At 41.0% G+C, this 19,757-nt stretch overlaps 1 protein-coding gene across 6 annotated transcripts; it reads right to left on the bottom strand.

Annotated features, from left to right (window-relative positions):
• Nucleotides 1-398: 398 nt before the first annotated feature.
• LOC309390126 (uncharacterized protein) lies at nucleotides 399-18,884 on the bottom strand. 6 transcript variants are annotated; one of them, XM_081949210.1, is made up of 5 exons: nucleotides 18,777-18,884; nucleotides 17,888-17,985; nucleotides 8,100-8,227; nucleotides 2,984-3,080; nucleotides 399-950 (listed from the first exon to the last, which is right to left on the bottom strand). In XM_081949210.1, the coding sequence occupies exons 1-5, from the start codon at nucleotides 18,844-18,846 to the stop codon at nucleotides 939-941; spliced, it is 405 nt and encodes a 134-aa protein (XP_081805336.1). In that variant the 5' UTR covers nucleotides 18,847-18,884; the 3' UTR covers nucleotides 399-938. The 6 variants fall into 6 exon arrangements, with proteins under 6 accessions (XP_081805336.1, XP_081805333.1, XP_081805337.1 ...); XM_081949207.1 differs by having other exon boundaries at nucleotides 399-879; XM_081949211.1 differs by having other exon boundaries at nucleotides 3,010-3,080.
• Nucleotides 18,885-19,757: the final 873 nt, after the last annotated feature.

The raw sequence follows: 19,757 nt of genomic DNA, 5'->3' as shown, positions 1-19,757 counted from the left end.
TAGAACCCTGCAAGGTTCTGCCAGGTTTGTTACTTTCAACCTATTTCTGAACAGAGAAGTCTATACAAAAGCTATGTTTAACAATTTTTTTAAAACGGCTACTATGTACAGTCAGATTTCATTTCTGTGCTTGTAAAGTACTGTAGCTTTAAAAATATATAGTAATTTCCTGCCCATTTGTTCTTTCTCCCCCAAATAACTGAGACCATAGTGTACAGTTTCATATCAAATGAAACTTTTCAAGTCATGATACATCAGGTGAAAGGATTGCTTAGTAGTGTCTCTTTTTATTTTTTTCCCCTCATCATCAGCACCATACTCCTTACAATGTTGTTCCAATAAGGTATAACTTTCCCAGCTTCATTCCTAGATACACAAGCCAGGTAATTTTGCTTCTCTGCAGATCCCATGCAGCTGGACCTTAAAACCACTCTTTGCAGGATGAATCATAAAACATTTTACTTAGTAGTGTTTCGAAATTGTGATTATCCCAAAGAACTGCTATAAACACAGGCAAAAAAAACACCAATCCAAACTCAGACTATTGACAGGAAAATAGACAATTGGGGAAATGCATCATGTGTCTTGTGAATGAGTGTCAGGTGCCAGGATAAATACTCAACACACAAATATCAATTCATTGTAAAACTGTATTCTAGGAATACGGAAAGAGAAGCAATAGAGTTTTTTTGGGGGGGGGGGGATAGAACAATTTATCTGTCTGAAACATATGCTAAAACACATCTGCTAATATTAACAGGCTTATTCCACAGAAAATAAGAGAACATAGATAATGAGCAGCATGAAGAAAAAAGAAAAATACACAAAAATTTGAAATGTCCTTCTGAATAGAAAATACTTTTTTCCAGTAGATCTGCCCTGTGTAAAGTTGAGAAGGGGAAAGCTGTCAGACTCAAGTGGAATTCAGCAGTGTTATTTCACAACATGCTCTAAAAATAATAAGAGAAGACAGAAATAATATTACAGTTCAGTAGTAGTCAACTTTTTGTTGTCTTATTCTTATATTCGTTACAATGTTCTCCTTCTCACTAGCCACTCTTGAGAAACAGTTGAGCCCAAGAGGGGCTTGCCAAGGATAAGCCCAACTACTGTTTTGAGATGGGACTTCTTAAATGGTCCTTCTCTTACATAAATAAGCCTTTGCACTTCTGGCAGAAAGCACTAGGAACAATCAAACATGCTGTTCAACAAAGCATGTTCTAAAATATCCTGGCTTGGTATCATGCGAAAAGACAATGCTGGGTGACTAGAAGCCAAAATTTCGATATTCCACAGTGTGCCCAATACACATTGCTTTGGGCATCATAATTTAAATGTGGGCTATCAGACCCCCTTCCTCCAAAGCTAGAAAAAAGAATTCTACAGGTTAAAAGCAAGTAAATAGTTTCCTACCATTAGCTACTGGTCATTTACCTAAGATTTTCGTGATTTTTTCCCAAATTAGTGGACATATACTGGTCTACAATTCCAGCCACTGACCATTGTAGCTAGGAATTTTAAAAACTACAGACCCAAATCTAGAGAGAATACTATTCTGGTAAAGATTAGCTTGTCTCGTAATCAAACTGTTATACTTTAAGGAGATTCAGAATCTATGTTTCTGACAGCTACACAAAACGTTGCTTGCTATACTGCCAACAGAATGGCACAAGGAAAGAAGGCCTCATGAACAGGCCTCATTGCTTTCATTGGATCTAGCTAACTGCCAGCAGCCATTGTATTTTGAAGGCTTTCCAAAAGGCCGCTGCCTTTTATGATGATAAAGAAATAGAGTTTGTTTCCAATCTGGATAATGTTTGTTTGTTTGTTTGTTTAAATTTATCCTCCTCCACAACTCCAATAGACTCTGAAGGTAGCAAATGAAGGAATTCAATGAGATGGCAATAATTATGCTTTTTCTTCCAGCCCTTCTAATCCTTTAATTTCAGACAAAAAAAAATCTCCTAGAGCTTCATGGTTAGATTGTTCTTGAGCAGAACATAAAATGCATTCTTGAACAATTATACTTTGAAAAGAGAAAAACAAAATGGAATAAAATAAAGTAAAAAAGAAAAGGAATAATAACAAGGATGTGTTTGTGTAGGGCAGTAAATTATAAATACATACACATGCTGAGTAGCAGGCCCTATTGTATGCTATTACATTCCAAACATTTTTTGTGCATATGGAAGAAGCAGTTACTGTCTGTTTTTTCTGCCACCCTTTGTTCACTGCAGATATTTTGAATTTTTGCTTAGTCTAAGCCAGATGACAGCCTGGTGCTCTCAAGAAACACTGGAGAATTGATTAGGAACTTAACTATCATATATGGCATAAGTAATAGTCCAAAAGACATAATCTCATTCTGAGCTCATCAGATACAAAGGTGAAGAAAAATATTTTAACCAAGATATGGAGTCCAGACTGGAAATAAAGTTGTCTTCTCACATGACACCAAGCCAGGATATTTTAGAACATGCTTTTATTGACCAAGTCAATGGATTTCTCTTTGCATTATGCTAAACAACAGTGGATTTTTTTTCGTATTGTGCTAAACTTAGCATGGCTAATTTGTTTTTGGCTTAGCACGATGTATGAATAGGGCTAGTGTCTCTAAAGGTGAATTTTCATTAAGATGAAATGTCTGTTCTGTTTTCTCATCAGTTTTAAATGATAGTTCAAAATATAGAGAAAAGAGGAAGGAAATTCAGTTACAGAGAATACCACACAATTCTAATTTAAGAATTGCTGAATCAGTATGTGTCTGCAATGCAGACATATGATGTATTTCTACTTAAATTAGTTTTCAACATCTCACATTAGGCAGGATGTTGTATGCAACTGATGAAGTCCTGACAGTTACTATATCTTGATTCCAAAGCTCAGATGTTTTCTGGAGAAAAGATGACCACACCATTGTATGGAATATTGCAGCCATTAGTTTCCCAAACAAAAATCTACAGTACTTGAGTGTACACCGCACCTGAAAATCCTTCGGGCTACCACTACCATTTGATCCTGTATCTTGACATGCTATCTCACAGTCATCAGCCATTTCCCTAATTTCATTTTCAGGCAGTCTTGATTGGAAATGAATCAAAGGAAGACAAAAAGAAGCAACATTAAACATATTAGAAGCAAATTTAGAATTGCCATAACTTAGCAAATTCTTGCTTTTTTTAAATTGGGTCTTTCTTGGGATTACTATGAGTTCAACAGTACTTTCAATCTTGCCTCTAAATCTAAATGCTGCAACAAACAGCTTCTACAAAATTATATTATTATTATTATTATTATTATTATTATTATTACTACTACTACTACTACTACTACTACTACTACTACTACTATACTTTATTCATTAAACATGAAACTCAGTCAACTGAACATTCAAAAATGCATTACAAATACCAGTGACTGGTGCTAATGGTTGATATGGGTTGCTGCCAGCGTCCCAGGTATCAACCAAGTACCTTCTTAAAATATACAATGTTCTGAGTAGCACAGTTTTTTGCAGTTCCGCTGGTGTAATTGTAGGTGCAATTTGTTGATGTATCTTATAAAATTCTTGGACATGGTACTAAGTGGGTATCACTGTTACATGTTTCATGCATTATTATTATTATTATTTGGTTAATCTTTGGTGAGATTCACAGCCTTTGGGACTGGTTGGTAGCTCAACAGCTCGAGTCTTAACCAAGGACCTAGGAACTGTTAAGGTAACGTCAGAGGATATAAGCTGTTCCAAGTAGGGTGGTTTTTTGTAGAGTCAGAATGTTCAAGTCCAATAAATTTAGAATTTCCAAATAGCAAGGTAGCCCTTTAGGTATTGCTCCAAGGGCCCCAATTACAATCAGGACAACATTTGATTTCTTTTTCCACAGTCACTCAGCTTCAAGTCATTCAGCTTCAATTTGCAAGTCCTGGTACTTTGTGATTTTTTTCTTGCTGCTTATCTTCAATTCACGCATTATCAAGTATTGCAATGTCAATGAACCAAACTTTTTCTTTTCAACTATTGTTATATCAGGTGTGTTGTGGGCAAGTGCCTGTCTGTCTGAATTCTGAAATCCCACAAGATCTTGCTTTTTCATTCTCTAGAAACTTCTCAACCTGATGTTTCCAATGGTTTTTGCTGTACTCACATTCAAACTTCTGGCACAGTTTCCAGTGAATGATTTTAGCAACTCGGTCATGGTGTTGTAGATAGTCAGTTTGTGAAATTTTGCTGCACTCACTGATCAAATGGTCGACTGTCTCATCTTTCTCATTACAGAGGCAGCATTTGCTGTTGGTGGTAACATGCTGAATTTTTGCCTTCATGCAATTTGTGGCTAAGGCTTGTTCTTGAGCTGCCAAAATAAAGCCTTCTGTTTCTTTTTTCATTACTCCTGATGATGATGATGATGATGATATTGTTGTTGTTGTTGTTGTTGTTGTTGTTATTATTATTATTATTATTATTATTATTATTATTATTATTATTATTATTATTATTATTATTACATTTCTTTGCCACCGATCTCACCATAAGGCAACTCTGTTCAACTCTGTTTTGAATAAACATCATTTTCTGCTGTCAAGACGTCTGTCCTATAGGCTTAACATAAACGTATGCAATTTTAAACCAGCTGAAAAAACATCAGACAGCTTTTGGAAGAATCTATTGAACTGCTTCTAAAGGTCAATGATCAGAGTTCTACACAGATTTCCCCATATTGTATCTTATTAGTAGGTCCTCAATGCCCACATAAAAATCACTGAAACAGAAGAATAATGAGAACTTAAGATAGCTCATCACATCTCACATTATTTGTTTGCGTGTTCCTGTGGCTGTATTTCTAATCTATCACACCAAGAAGAAACTATGCAGCTGCAGGTGAATATAAGCAAATAGGGAGAAAAGGGATGTATGCACACTAGGTTTGGCCAATTAACCAGCTGAGGGTCAATTTAAACACCATGAAGTAAGTTTCCTGTAATCTTAACATTAGGATAATGCAACACAGATTTTGTACCACGGAGCAGAGAATGTATAATAAAGGTTGTTTATGATCCCCTTATTTCTGACAAGAAGACTCGGGAGTTAGAATATTAACTCATATGGCTTGGCTTTCTATTATTATCACATTTGCAGCTTCCATGTTATCTATATTGTATGAATATATATGTAAATATAAAGCAATATAAAGATACCATTGTGAACATGACATTGGATCAATCCTTGTATTGTTTGTTGTCAATCACTAAGTCATGTCCAACTCTATGCACCCCCATGGACCATGGCATGCCAGGCTCCATTGTCTCCCTGAGTTTGTCACGGTCACTCATGCGCTGGTGACGTCCCGCCTGGATTACTGCAACGCTCTCTACATGGGGCTGCCCTTGGGACGCGCCCGGAGACTGCAGTTAGTTCAGAACGCAGCCGCGCGGGCTGTGATGGGGAGTACGAGGTACTCCCACGTAACACCTCTCCTGCGCGAGCTGCACTGGCTGCCTGTGGTTTTCCGGGTGCATTTCAAGGTGCTGATTACCATCTTTAAAGCGCTCCATGGCACGGGACCTAGTTACTTGCGGGATCGCATCCTCCCACATACATCCCTGCGGCCAATACGCTCACACAGGGAGGGACTTCTCCTGGTGCCGTCCACTAGGCAATGCCAGCGGGCGACACCGAGGAGTAGGGCCTTCTCTGTGATGGGCCCAACCCTCTGGAATGACCTCCCCCCCGACATTAGAACCACTTCTGACCTCCGCTCCTTCCGGCAAAAACTGAAGACCCACCTGTTCCGATTAGCAGGCCTGGCATAATTCAACTGTCCCTCCTGGCAAATGTATTATATCTGGTTATTTTAGGGGCTTTTTAATTTACTGTATTTGTTTTTAGGGGTTTGAATTTATTTTATATCTGCTTTGTACAGTTCTTTTAACTACATTTTAACCTCCTCCATGTCAATTGTCAACTGTACATATTTAATTTAATTTTATTGTATCCTGTTATATTTTGTATGAACTGTACACCGCCCCGAGTCCCTTGCGGGAGAGGGGGCGGTCTAGAAGCATTAAATATTATTATTATTATTATTATTATTATTATTATTATTATTATTATTATTATTATTATTTGTCTAAATTCAACCCCCCTATGTCGATGACACTATCTAACCATCTCATCCCCTGCCTTCTCCTTTTGCCTTCAACCTTTCCCAACATCAGAGACTTTTCTAATGACTCAAGTAATGTATTTGAGCTTCAACTTCAATATCTCTTCTTCCAAAAACAGTCAAGGTTAGTTTCCTTTAGGAAATACCGCATATTAAAGATAAATATGTTCTTGACTATTTCCATTGTATTTGGCTAAATAATTATCATATAATGTAGAGAAGATACCTCCATACTTAATATGCAGGAATATTTATTTTATTATTATAATATAATTATCATTTCTGGGAGGTTTCCAACATGAGGAGGAAGAAAATTTTCAAGCGAAGATTTTCAAATATGTTTCATATTTGTATTTCATATTTTCAAGTTTGAAACATAATATTCCAGACCATTTGTTTCCACCTCAAACTTTTTTTAAAAAACCAATTGTCTTTCCATCTTTCCCCTGTCCTTTAAAAATTATTACAGTGCGTTATGATTATTGTGCTCCATTTATTAGAATTTGTGATTGGTATCATCAGAATAAACTTCAGTAAAATTATTTTAAATTGGACAGTGACACCAAGTGGTCATACCTAGTATTAACCCCAGATGCTACCTGTGCTCCAAATTCAAATATGCTTTTTATCTTCAATCCATTTAGTGAAAATTTTAAAAGCTCTCTTTGGGGAATAAGTCTATCAGGTTGTCACTGTTTTACTCTCTCTCTCTCTCTCTCTCACTCTCACTCTCACTCTCACTCTCGCACTCTCTCTCTTGCACTCTCTTTCTCCCCCATCTCTCCCTCGCCCCCCCTCTCTTACAGACAATGAATTTGTAGAAAATTTTCTTACAAATACAATAATGGCTTCCCACAGGCCATATTTATCAGAATCATGGCAAGCTGCGAAACAAATTTGCCTCTTCCAATTTCTATTGCACATAATATTTATGTAATTAAAATGCAGATTATTCATAGAATTAACACTGGTTTTGCTTTTGCTTTACAGATGATATTGACTTTATTCAATGACTTTTATCCAACAGATATTGAAGTAGCTGTCCTGAATTTGTTTAGAAGCATCCACTCTGTCCTCAGCTCCTTTTCCTATTAAATTAGTAGTAAACTGAAATATTACTTATTCTGGAATGAACTTTGAAATATATTACTCTGTGAAGCCTACAAGATGTTGGGTGCCCAATGAAGAGACAGAGAAATGATAGCAATAGCACTTAGACTTACAGTATACACTGCTCCATAGTCCTTTACAGCACTCTTTGGGCAGGATACAATATCAACATTTAATCCCCAACAATCTGGATCCTCATGTTATCATCCTCAGAAGAATGTAAGGCTGGGTCAACCTTGAGCCAGTCAGGATCAAACTCCTGGCAGTCAGCAGAGTTAGCCTGCAATACTACATTCTAACCACTGTGTACCATGAATGAGGAAAGGGAATTGTGTTTTTTTTAAAATCCCAAACAGTTCTAATAGAGGCAAGGCTTAAGGGTGGGAAAAAAGGACGTGAATTCATGGTGTTAAATATCTCTTTTCTTTGCACAATACGATAATTAAAAACAAAGATTTGTGTCTGTTAGTCAGTTATTAGTCTAAACTCTATATATATTGCATATAGTACAACAGGAAAACAGTGAGAAAGAAAAGGTGATCTTCTTTTTCCTAAATCTACCCTCACAGATCTGTCAAATTTTTATACCACACTAACTGGAATCTCTAAATTGTTTGCCAGGGTCAACTTTCTTAACATAGTTCTTTTCAGAATCATTTGACTCTCGTTATCTATAATGAGCATGATTTGTAACTTTTGTTTACACATCTCTATTATTACATTCTGTAATTTAGGTTACGTGGTGTAACACTGCAGATTGTTTGGCTTTCAGGACCTGTCCCCCTCAAGTCTCTAAATGAGAGATACCCCTCAAAATATACTTACTCTAAGATGCAAAAAGCCTTCGGGGAAGTTGATGTTGCAGCATTGGGGTTTTCAATTCCATATATCATAAGATCCAATGTGGCTTCGTCTTCAGTTACTGGTTGCGTTGGAATAACCTGAATATTGGACTACAAAACAGTACAGGCAGAACACAAGTAAGGAATTATTTGAAATTGCCCATTGTGTTAACTGAATCAATAAAGTAATGTTTTTGACTTTACATGGTGCAAGTTATTTTCTATTTTTCTATTAATAAAAAATGTTTAATTATAGTCAATTAATATTCATAGACACCCAAGAATCCACTTGTCATTTCAAATAAATAAATTTTAGTGTTTGGTTTTATACAGGATCATATGACTGCATTACATTTTTATTACTAGAAATGATATTACAAAAAAAACCTAAGATTACATTGGGGAGCATACATCTTGAATGTACACGCATGATATGTGAAAATCATGTTCCTTACAGCTCCTTGCAGACTTACCTGGATAGATAGCCACAGGGAATCTGAAAATAAGAGTTATTTGCCTGGTGGGTGGTCATATAAATTGAAGAAATAAAGCCAATAAATAGATAAACAAATAAAACTAAACATGCTTAACATCACACTGATGTGATAATTTTCCATAATTGTTCTCAATGAAACAAGACATTTTAAATGCCTTTTCTTCATACTGAAAGCATACTGAAGGATATCTTTGTGCCAGTTCCAAGCTGGTACATGTAGTTCTCAACTTAAAACCATTCGTTTAGTGGCCATTCAAAGTTACAACAACACTGAAAAGAGTGATCTATGACCATTTTTCATACTTATGATCATTGCAGCATCCACGTAGTCATGCGATCAAAATTCATGTGGTTGACAACTGGTTCATATTTATGACAGTTGCTATGCCCCGAGATCATGTGATCACCTTTTGCGACCTTCTGACAAGCAAAATCAATGCGGAAGCCAGATTCACTTAACAACAGTATTACTAACTTAGCAACTGTAGTGATTCACTTAACAACTGTAGCAAGAAAGGTCATAAAATGAAGCAATCTTGCTTAACCATCTTGCTTAGCAACAGAAATTTTGGGCTAAATTGTGGTCATAAGTCGAGGACTACCTGTACCAAGTTCCACTATTAATGAAGATATGAAGTATATAACCACTATAAGATGCAGTGAAGAGTAGTATAAAATATGTAACAAGTACAATTTTGTCAATTTTGACAATGTCTACTAATTTACCAACAGAATAGTTCTGCTAGAACTATTTGGTGGTACAAGTAGGTGTTGTAGTGGGGTCCCTGTCAAGTAACTTACAATCTTTTAGACCTTCTTCCACAACCTTTACTGCTTTTCTACTACTACGCAACATTTACTGCTTTTCTCTCAGAGCAAAAATAGAGCTTTCAGGTGTGTTTTATGTAAATTTATATCAAATATTAACAACAGAGGCTATAAATCCAGCAGAACATTCAAATCTACAGCAAAACTATTACATCTAAGAAGACAAAGGGATAGATCTACCCAGAAAGATGAAGAGACTTCCATCATACATAATACAACAATACTTTCATTAGAAAAAAGCAGAAGTAGGATAAGTCAAATATTTAGTCAAAATAATAACTACTATTAATACTCTTACAAAGTAAATTTAAAAGTGTGCTTTATTTGGGTACACAAAAGGCCCACAGTGGAAGATTCTTGTCATGTTCTTAAAAGTTCCTTCCATTTGCATCTTTGCAATCCCACATTTTAAACAATACCAACTTTACATATGAAAGGAGATACTGTACAACCAGGGGTAGCTAGACTACAGAGCTCTGGGAGCGTCAAAGGATACTTCAGGTCTTTCTGTGAATGTTCACTTTTCATATTATGCTGCTCATATATTCTGTGTAGTAACACACTGTGACAAATGGAGTTAAGCATGAACAAAATCTCAATGTTTATAGTGTGTCCAAGATACTTCATTGGTTAAAACAAATAACTCCTCTCTCGCCTACATTCTATATACAGAAATTAACTGGAGCTGATAGATACTTTTAATAAAACTATGGGCAGCAGGTCACAAGTGATGGCACCTAAGTGACCTTGTATAAAGCGCCAAAGCTCAGGTTTTGTATTTGGTGGAAGACTCTCAAGAAACCCAAGAGTTGAAGGTTTGACTAGACTAGGGAGTTAAAAATGCACCCCAGAAGAAGTCATTGGCAAACTGCTTTTGCATCATAGTTATCAGAGATTAAATCTGGCTGGGGTAACACAGAGCCCCACTGTTAGATTCGGGCAACAAGAGAACAGACTCCAGACGATAGTGACAACAACAGCTCTTTATTTAGTAGTAGTAGTGATCCAGCTTGACTTGGGGTCTAGAAGCTCCCCTTTTATAGGGATCGGGTACACCTCCCGTCCAATCAGAACAACCCCTAGTTCCCGCCCTAGTGGTGGACCTGAGTGGAGACTTACAGCGGTTTATGCTAATATCTAACACCCCTCCCCTCTTAGATGGAGTGTTTCGGTTCGTGACAAAGTCCTGTAGGTATGCCGGTTTCTGCCTTACTCGGGTGGACCGTCGGATCTCGGGTTGAGTTGGAGCGGGCGTGAGATCGGCGTGTTCCTCCTGTTCTGCTTCGCTGGCAGGGGATGGTCGGTTCTCCTCGCTCGGAGGCTGTTCCGCTCTATCGTTGATCTCAGGGTCCACCCCAGGCTCCGTGGTGCTGAAGTCCTCTGTGCTCGGATATTCGGGTTGATGCATTGGCGGATTTTCCGACGGAATGAAGTCTTCGTTTGCTGATCGTAGGTTGGAGTGCGCTAGGCGACCTCGGAGTTGGTCTATGTGCCTCTTCCAGTTCCTCCTGTCCTCTAGTTCCAACAAGTATGATCGAGGACCCGTGATGCCAATTACCCTTGCCGGAATCCACAGCGTCCCCCCTACATAGTTGTGGGCATATACTGAATCCCCTATGCTAAAGTTCCGAATTTTGCTTGTGGAGTCTGGGGGCGATGTGGCAGAGTAGTTTGGGTGAAGTCGGTCCAGGTGAGACCGTAATCGGCGACCCATGAGGAGTTCAGCGGGGCTCCTTCCGGTCGTGGCACTAGGAGTAATGTGTTGGATTAGTAAGTAATGGTCGATTCGTGTTTGCCAATCACCTGGGCCCATCCTAGTGAGGGCCTCTTTTGCAGATCGCACCATTCTCTCCGCCTGTCCGTTCGATGCCGGATGGAATGGCGCGACGAGGGCATGCCGAATTCCCTGACTCGCTAAGTATGTTTCGAATTGCATGGCCGTGAATTGGGGCCCGTTGTCGGAGACCAGGAGGTCGGGCAGGCCGTGAGTGGCAAAAAGTCGCCGAAGTACCTTAATGACTGCCTCTGCCGTGATTGAAGTCATTAGGACTACTTCCAACCATTTGGAGTATGCATCCACAACTATTAGAAACGTTTGCCCTTGGACTGGCCCTGCGAAATCAATGTGTATTCGCGACCAGGGTGCTTTTGGTTTGTCCCATTCCGTGGCGGGCGCTTCAGGGGGGGCTGGTCTGGATTCTTGGCACGGATCGCAAGTGGCTACCCATTCCTCTATCTCTTTGTCCATGTTAGGCCACCAAACGTAACTCCTAGCTAACGCTTTCATCCTTACGATCCCTGGATGCCCAACATGTAAAGCCTCCAATACATTTCTCCGTAGTGCGTATGGTACAACAACTCGATCCCCCCACAATAAACAACCTTGTAAAACCGACAGTTCGTCGCGCTTAGACCAAAACAGTTTGAATTCGGGTCCCACATTCCCTTTGGGCCACCCCCTCCATACCCAAGTTTGTACCTGTCTGATTACATTGTCCTTAGCAGAAAACCTAGCAACGTCCACAGAAGAAACTGGTCCAGAGTCCAAACAGTCAATCAAGAGAACCGGTATTTCGGGAGTGGGGTCTGTTAACAGTTCTGGTAGTGGGCAATGGCTGAGTGCGTCTGCGTGCCCTAATGTGGAACCCAGTCGATGTATCAACTTGTAGGAATACGCAGCCAGGAAAACAGTCCACCTGGTCATGCGCGGGGAGAGTGAGACCGGTGTGGGGCGGTTTCCCGCCAAAAGACCCAGATATGGTTTGTGGTCTGTGATAAGTTCGAAATCGCGGCCGTAGAGATACTCGTGGAAACGTTTGACTCCAGCCACAGCGGCTAACGCTTCCCTGTCCATTTGGCTATAGTTTCGTTCAGCCGATGATAAAGTCCTTGAGTAGAACGCTATGGGTGCTTCGTTTCCGTTTGGCATTCTGTGGCTGAGTACTGCGCCAACGCCGAAAGGTGATGCATCGCAGGTCAATACCAGTGGTAGAGTTTGGCTGTATTGGATGAGTAGCGAGTCAGTCGTGAGTAGGCGCTTGACTGCGGTGAAGGGGGCCGCCTCGGAACATCCCCAGGTCCATTTCGCGTTCTTGGCTAGGAGTCGGTGTAGCGGCTCAGTGACGGTAGCTTTCTCTCTTAGAAAAACGCTGTAGAAGTTAAGAAATCCGAGGAATGCCTGCAACTCGGTCTGATTTCGTGGTGTGGGGGCGTCCTGGATCGCCTTAATTTTCTTCGATGTTGGGTGTATACCCAGCCCATCGATTCTATACCCCAGGAATTTTACGCTATGCACGTTAATTTGGCATTTTTCCTTTTTTAGGCGGAGACCCTTTTCTCTGATTCTGGCCAAAACAGTTCTAACACGTTTTAATAGTTGCTCCTCGTTTGCAGCCGATACCAAGATGTCATCAAAATATGGGATGACTCCTGGTATGCCCTGCAAAAGCCGTTCCATGACGCTTTGGAACAGACCTGGAGCGATGCTTATGCCGAATTGTAACCGGTTGCATTTGAAAGCACCCCTGTGCGTCACTATAGTTTGGGCCTCCGCCGTGGCACTATCCACAGGCAGCTGCTGATACGCTTGTGCCATGTCTAACTTTGCAAATATCTTTCCTGGCCCCAACGAATGCAATAGGTGTTGGACTACGGGCACAGGATACGCGCTCTGTTGTAGGGCGACATTAATTGTGCATTTATAGTCCGCGCAGATGCGGACTGACCCATCTGGTTTAACTGGGGTCACGATGGGGGTTTCCCAGCGCGCGTGATCCACCGGTTCAAGGATCCCTTGCTCTACGAGCTTATCTATCTCTTTGTCAATCTTGGGGCGGAGTGCAAAAGGCACTCTTCTAGGTTTGAGTCGGATTGGCGCCACCTTTGGATCTAGATTGAATGATATTGGCTTTCCCACATACTTACCAAGGCCAGGGCTGAACACATCCTTGAACTTCTTAAAAATCTGTTCAGCGCTGCTGATTCCGGTGACTTCTAGCCCCAGGGCTTCAAACCAATTCAGTCCCAGGAGGCTCTGTAATGGCGCACTGGCGACGGTCACGGGCAGCTGGGCTATGATGTCTTTGAACTGGACCCGAAACGTGCCTTGACCCACGATGGGGACCCTGTTCCCCTGGTAGTCTCGTAGCAGGATGTCTGGTGTTCGCAGTTGGCGCTTCTTAAGGCTCGGAATTGCTTTTTTCATGGCCGACCATGAAATGATCGTCAGGGACGATCCCGTGTCGACTTCAAGCTCGCAAGGGGAGTCCTCCAGGAGGACAGTGATTTTCAGCTTTTTAGGCCGCTTGGTGCGGACCTGACTTATCGTTGTGAGATAGGTTCGCATTGGTTCTCTCTGGGTGTACTCTCTCTCAGCATCCTGGGGATACTCTCTCTCGGCTCTCTGGTAATACGCCCTTTCAGCTCTTTGTGTGTATTCTCTCTCGGCTGACTCCCTCGGTTCTCTCTCTGGGCGCCCTTTGTTTTTCCGCCAAGCCCCTGGGTTGGGCTTCTGTCGGCGGTACATAGGAGGCTGCCATTGTGTGGCAGGGACTTCGCTCCGGCACACTCGTGCGATGTGCCCAAGTTTGTCGCAATGCGAGCAAACAACGTTTCTGAAACGGCAGGTAGACCGGGAGTGGTTCCCTCCGCAGCTTGCGCATGGGGGCAAACGGAATTCGGGTTTTCCCGCCGGTCTTGTGTGACTGCTCCGCATTCGATGACTGTCTTCGAATTTGCTGTCCTCGGTCTCTTGATCGGCAGCCTCAAAATGTACTGGCTCCGGTCTGGATCGCGCTGTACCCGCGTTGTATTGTTTCGGAAGATCTGTCCGCTGATTCGGAAGCTCTCGCCTCGTCTAGTGCAATTTGCAGGCTTAGGTTGGGTTTGGCCAACAATCGTTTCTGTAATGAAATGTCTTTTAACCCGCATATGAGGCGTGCCAGGATTTGCTCGTCCAGATCCCTGAACTCGCAATGCGTTGCTGCTTTCCGAAGTGCTGCAACGTACTGGTTGATGTATTCTCCCGCCTTCTGGTTCCTCGTGTTGAATTCCTGGCAGCGAACGTGGCGGGAAAGTTTTGGCGCGTAATGTGTTTGCAGCGTCTGTTGTAGCACCGTCCATGTTACCGCCTGGATGGGGGTTGGCTCAGAGAGATCCCTGGCCATCTCGAAAACCTCTCGACCACAGTAGCTCAGGAACATATTCTTTTTCCGAGAGTCCGGTACTCCCGTGAGATCGTTTGCCTCGAGGAAGCATTCGAATCTCAGCATGTAGGATTCCCAATGCTCGGCGATTGGGTCGTATGGAGTTGGTGGAGCGTGCATCGACATCTTGTCTGCATTTGAATTTGCCGCGCTGAGATGGCTGCCGGAATTTCTGCCAAATTCCGGGGCTGGATTGGGTCCGTAGATTCTGGAGGTAGCTTCTTCGTCCTATCTGTCTCTCGATCCCACCTTCGTCGCCAATGTTAGATTCGGGCAACGAGAGAACAGACTCCAGACGATAGTGACAACAACAGCTCTTTATTTAGTAGTAGTAGTGATCCAGCTTGACTTGGGGTCTAGAAGCTCCCCTTTTATAGGGATCGGGTACACCTCCCGTCCAATCAGAACAACCCCTAGTTCCCGCCCTAGTGGCGGACCTGAGTGGAGACTTACAGCAGTTTATGCTAATATCTAACACCCACAGAGGGAAATGGTCAAGGAATTCAGAAGAAAGGCAGGGGAGAAAGTATCTCCCATTGCCTCTTTTGCATCAGACCAATCCAGCTTCCTGATTGACCATCCCTATAGCGAAGGCTTTGTTCCATGTCTCAGCCAATTGCACCTCAGCAGTAAAGCAAAGCGGTGCAAAAGCTGTGAGAAAAATAGCATGGGCAGCCTCTTAAGGTCCAGCATTCTGGTTTTCTCATTGTGTTCCAAAATTGTACCAGCCCAAAACATTACAAAATGTTTACACTACAATACATGGCAGCCATTATGTTTTTTCATTGTGGCCATTTTGTTTTTTCCACTGTGTTGCACACTGATAGTGTCCAGGAAAACACGGGAAAAATAAGACCATGTATGACAGCCAAATTATAATGATTCTCCCAAGTCACTGTCTTTTTATTCAATTTTACCATTGTTTTTATTGTAATTAAGTAAGTAAATACATCTGCCAGTTAAGAAGAACATTCTTTACATCTAATGTAGTAGATTGCTGTAATAAGGTGAAACCTGATGTCAGTTTATTTTTCCAAAGTTTGCCCCAAGGCAAACCTGTTAAGTTTTTATGGAAAAGACAATTGGGCTGTTCTGATATCAGAAGCAGGCACATAGCAGGCTTGTAGATCAGGTTATATCTAATCAGCTACACAAAGACTTAATGGGAAACTTCTAAAAAGTAAAGAAAGTGAAGAATCAATGAAACAACAACAACAACCCCGAAGACTAAACTAAAACTTAAACAATGACTTTAACAGCAGCATTTATTTAGAAATAGCTGCTCGGGAAAATACTTCTCCCACCTTGGATGTACCCTGCAGCTTGACAGACTTTTAAACACCAGTAAGTCTGCCTTTCTAATACAGATCTGTAATTTTTGCTGATAGAAACAGGTTCTCCTAACTATGGCAGAGGTCACTTCATCTCATTCAGCTGTGAATGTACAATTAGGGCCATGCTTCAGCTGTGAATATATTATAAAAGCATGTTAAAAGAAGATTTGCTCTCTTCAAAGTATTGAGTTGTCAAAAACCACAATTACAAAAGTTTCCATCAGAAAAGAAATCCCTGAAGATTAGATTTCTGGCTGATTTCATTATGTCATTTTAAAATGTCTCATACACCTCAAATGTGATCCTTTTTTTTGAGCAATTTGTAGAATGAACGAAAGCTGAAGCATGCCAGTTAACTATGGAGCTGGGAATATAGAGTGCAAATATAGAGTGTCATCATTTACTTAGCCTTTCTATATTTTAAGAATCTGAATACCTCAAAGAAATCTGCTTTACTGTGTTACTAAGCATAAAGTATTACAACTACATGACTACTGCTTCTTTGGGATGGATTTTTATATAATCTCAGATCACCCCAAATGGACCTTCTTAAACAAAAAACATTCCAAAATGTTTAGATTATTTCTGCATTTTATATCCTACCTTTTCCCTTAGAGCTCAAGGCAGCAGGGAGCGGGGGTGGACTCTCTCATTTCCACCACCACCACCACTAACCTATATAATGTTGAGAGAGAGAGAGCACTTGAGTTCAAATCATGCTGTGAGCTCTCTGGTTGACTGGAGACTTGAACCTGGATGTTCCCTGTCAAATTCCAGCATATTCATATGCCTATGCCAAAATATATGCATACATTTATACACTCAAGAGCACAGATACCCAGACTCATACTCCCCGCTGTGTTCTTCCTGAAAATCTTTCCTTATAATGCACCTTAGAGTAGAAATTGGAGAACTACTAACATTAGGAGTATTAATGGTAGTAATAATAAGACAACAAACATAGTGTTTCTGATTCCAGGAAAATACTTTAAGTAAAGGAGGTGGTGACAGGGTAAGCTGACCTATCAGCATCTCCTTAAACCAGGGGTGTCCAAACTTGGCAACTTTAAGACTTGTGGACTTCAACTCCCAGAATTCCCCAGCCAGCCATGCTGGCTGGGGAATTCTGGGAGTTGAAGTCCATAAGTCTTAAAGTTGCCAAGTTTGGACACCCCTGCCTTAAACCTATATATTTCTTGGAGAACCTAAGAAAACATGTGGTTTCTTTAAAGTGGTCTTCAGACAGAGGCTGGGTATCAAGTTCCCTATTTCAGCCAACCAGAAGTCTGGCTGCACTGCAGCAGCCAAACCAGAGGTACTTTCAAAGTCTAAGATTCTACCTCTTTGATCTAATGCAGGGGTGTCCAAACTTGGGAACTTTAAGACTTGTGGACTTCAACTCCCAGAATTCCCCAGCCAGCATGGCTGGCTGGGGAATTCTGGGAGTTGAAGTCCACAAGTCTTAAAGTTCCCAAGTTTGGACACCCCTGATCTAATGGAATACATCTCAAATTTTCTTGGAATTGTGGAATGTGTGTAAGCCTCCAGTGCAGGAGTGATATTCAGCAGATTCAGACAGGTTCTGGAGAACTGGTAGCGGAAATTTTGAGTAGTTTGGAGAATACCACCTCTGGCTGGCTCCAGAGTGAAGTAGGAATGGAGATTTTGTGGTATCCTTCCCCTGCCACACCCACCAAGCCACGCCCACAGAACCGGTAATAAAAAAATTTGAATTTCACCACTGCTCCAGGGTTTTGCTTTCGCTATGACTTTCTCACCTTCCTGAATGGAGTTATATTGCTCATATTAAAAAATGTCTCTTGGAGCAGCAGCAGAAAGACAAGCGAAGAAAGTGGGGGGGGGGGGGAGAAAAGGCCTTTCTAAAAGCTTCTTACTATCACATAATTACCATTTTAGAAGCAGGAAGCCTCCGGCGCTGCTTGTACATATTGATGAGTCTGTTCCAGGGAGAGAGCTCCGATTTCGGAGGTTCTTTTTGTACATCTTCTACGGAAAAGAAAAGCCACATCACAACAGCTTTCAACAGCCGGTGTTTTCCCAGATTCTGCCCCTTCACTTACCCCAGATAATAAAAGTATCATGTATTTGACTCTATTTACTTGTGTGGTGCAAAAAAAAAAAAAAGGTAAAAATCAGAAGCAATTTAAAGTAACAAACTGCTTATTTGCCCAGAGCAGTAGGACATTTGCACATTCTCCAACAATTGACCAAACCTACCTGCAGCTCCCTCACCCTTTCCTTTTGCTCGAGTTCTGTTCAATTAAGAAGTGGAAAGAAAGGGCCCTGACCCCTGAGTGGGAGTATTAGTTAGGAAGTCAAAAAGATATTGTAGAGCAGCCGTACACAGCAGTCAAAAATTGAAAGTTGATAACACCTTTTCCGACTAACACATTTTATTAAAAGGCATAAACTTTTGTGAGCATCTAAAAGCATACAGTGTGTTTTTTAATTAAACGTGTTGATGAAAAAGAGTGCTACAAGATTCCTTCTACTTCTAGAAAAGTATAGTGTAGCCTTCTTCAAATTATACAAGAATAGGATTCTCTTCTTCCTAGGAGAACCAGCCAATATAGTCAGATGGAGTGTGTAGTGCTCCCAATAATTCTGTTTTTTTACCTATGTAATGTACCCATTACAATATAGTGTAACATGTCTCCTGGTTTCTTTAAATACTACTTTAAACTCTCAGTATTCATATATCAAAGGAGATGCAAGGGATAGGATTAACAATAGCTATTTGAAAAGTAGATCAGAAGACCCCTCCTCCGTTTTTTCACCTTTCAGCAGATGCTCCGTTTCATCTTCAACATTACAATCCTTAATGTCTGCCATGGATCCAGCAACCATTGAGGCTCCATCCTCTGCATATGTAACTGGGGTGATTTCATGCCTACATCCAAAACATGGTTTTTATGAGTATTCCTCTGAAGAACAAGCTCCCTTGCACTTGATTCTTTACCTATCATGGGGAAGGGGAAATCCCCATTTCTCTTCCCACCTTAGTCAAGGTAAAGGTAAAAGCAAAGGTTCCCCTTGCACATATGTGTTAGTCGTTCCCGACTCTAGGGGGTGGTGCTCATCTCCATTTCAAAGTTGAAGAGCCAATGCTGTCCGAAGATGTCTCCGTGGTCATGTGGCCAGTATGACTAAATGTCGAAGGGGCCCAGAACGCTGTTACCTTCCCATCAAATGGTCCCTATTTTTCTACTTGCATTTTTACATGCTTTCAAACAGCTAGATTGGCAGAAGCTGGGACAAATAACGAGAACTCACTCCGTCACATGACGCTAGGGATTCGAACTGCCAACCTTTCTGATCGACAAGCTCAGCGTCTTAGCCACTGAGCCACTGGGTCCCACCTATGCCCAAATCCTTTATTTATTTGATATATCAGTGGTACCACATAAACGTAGGCACAGACATTGCCGGAGTAAATAAAACCAGCACATTGACAACAGTGTTATTTGGAATGAGGAAGGAGAGTGAATTGGATTTGCTAGGATCACACATATCCGGAAGCTATACCCCTTGTTTGACTGTATAAATTAAGCTATTAATCTTTCTGCTAATCAGCCCAGTGACTCAGTCCCCATGATTATAATTATAGAGTGTGGAAAAGTCTTCACTCAGAAAAGCTTACATAAAGCATTAGTCCTTGTGTCATTGTTTATGTAAACCATAATACTCAAAGCTACCTTCACAGGATAACTAATTCTACTAATTCCTAATTACTACTAATTCTCACACAAAAGCCCCAC

The sequence above is a fragment of the Natrix helvetica genome (genome assembly GCF_964273705.1).
Source record: "Natrix helvetica genome assembly, chromosome: 3".
Classification (NCBI taxonomy): domain Eukaryota; kingdom Metazoa; phylum Chordata; class Lepidosauria; order Squamata; family Natricidae; genus Natrix; species Natrix helvetica.
The sequence above is the reverse complement of the archived record's forward strand: the minus strand, read 5'-3'. Positions and strand labels throughout refer to the sequence as shown.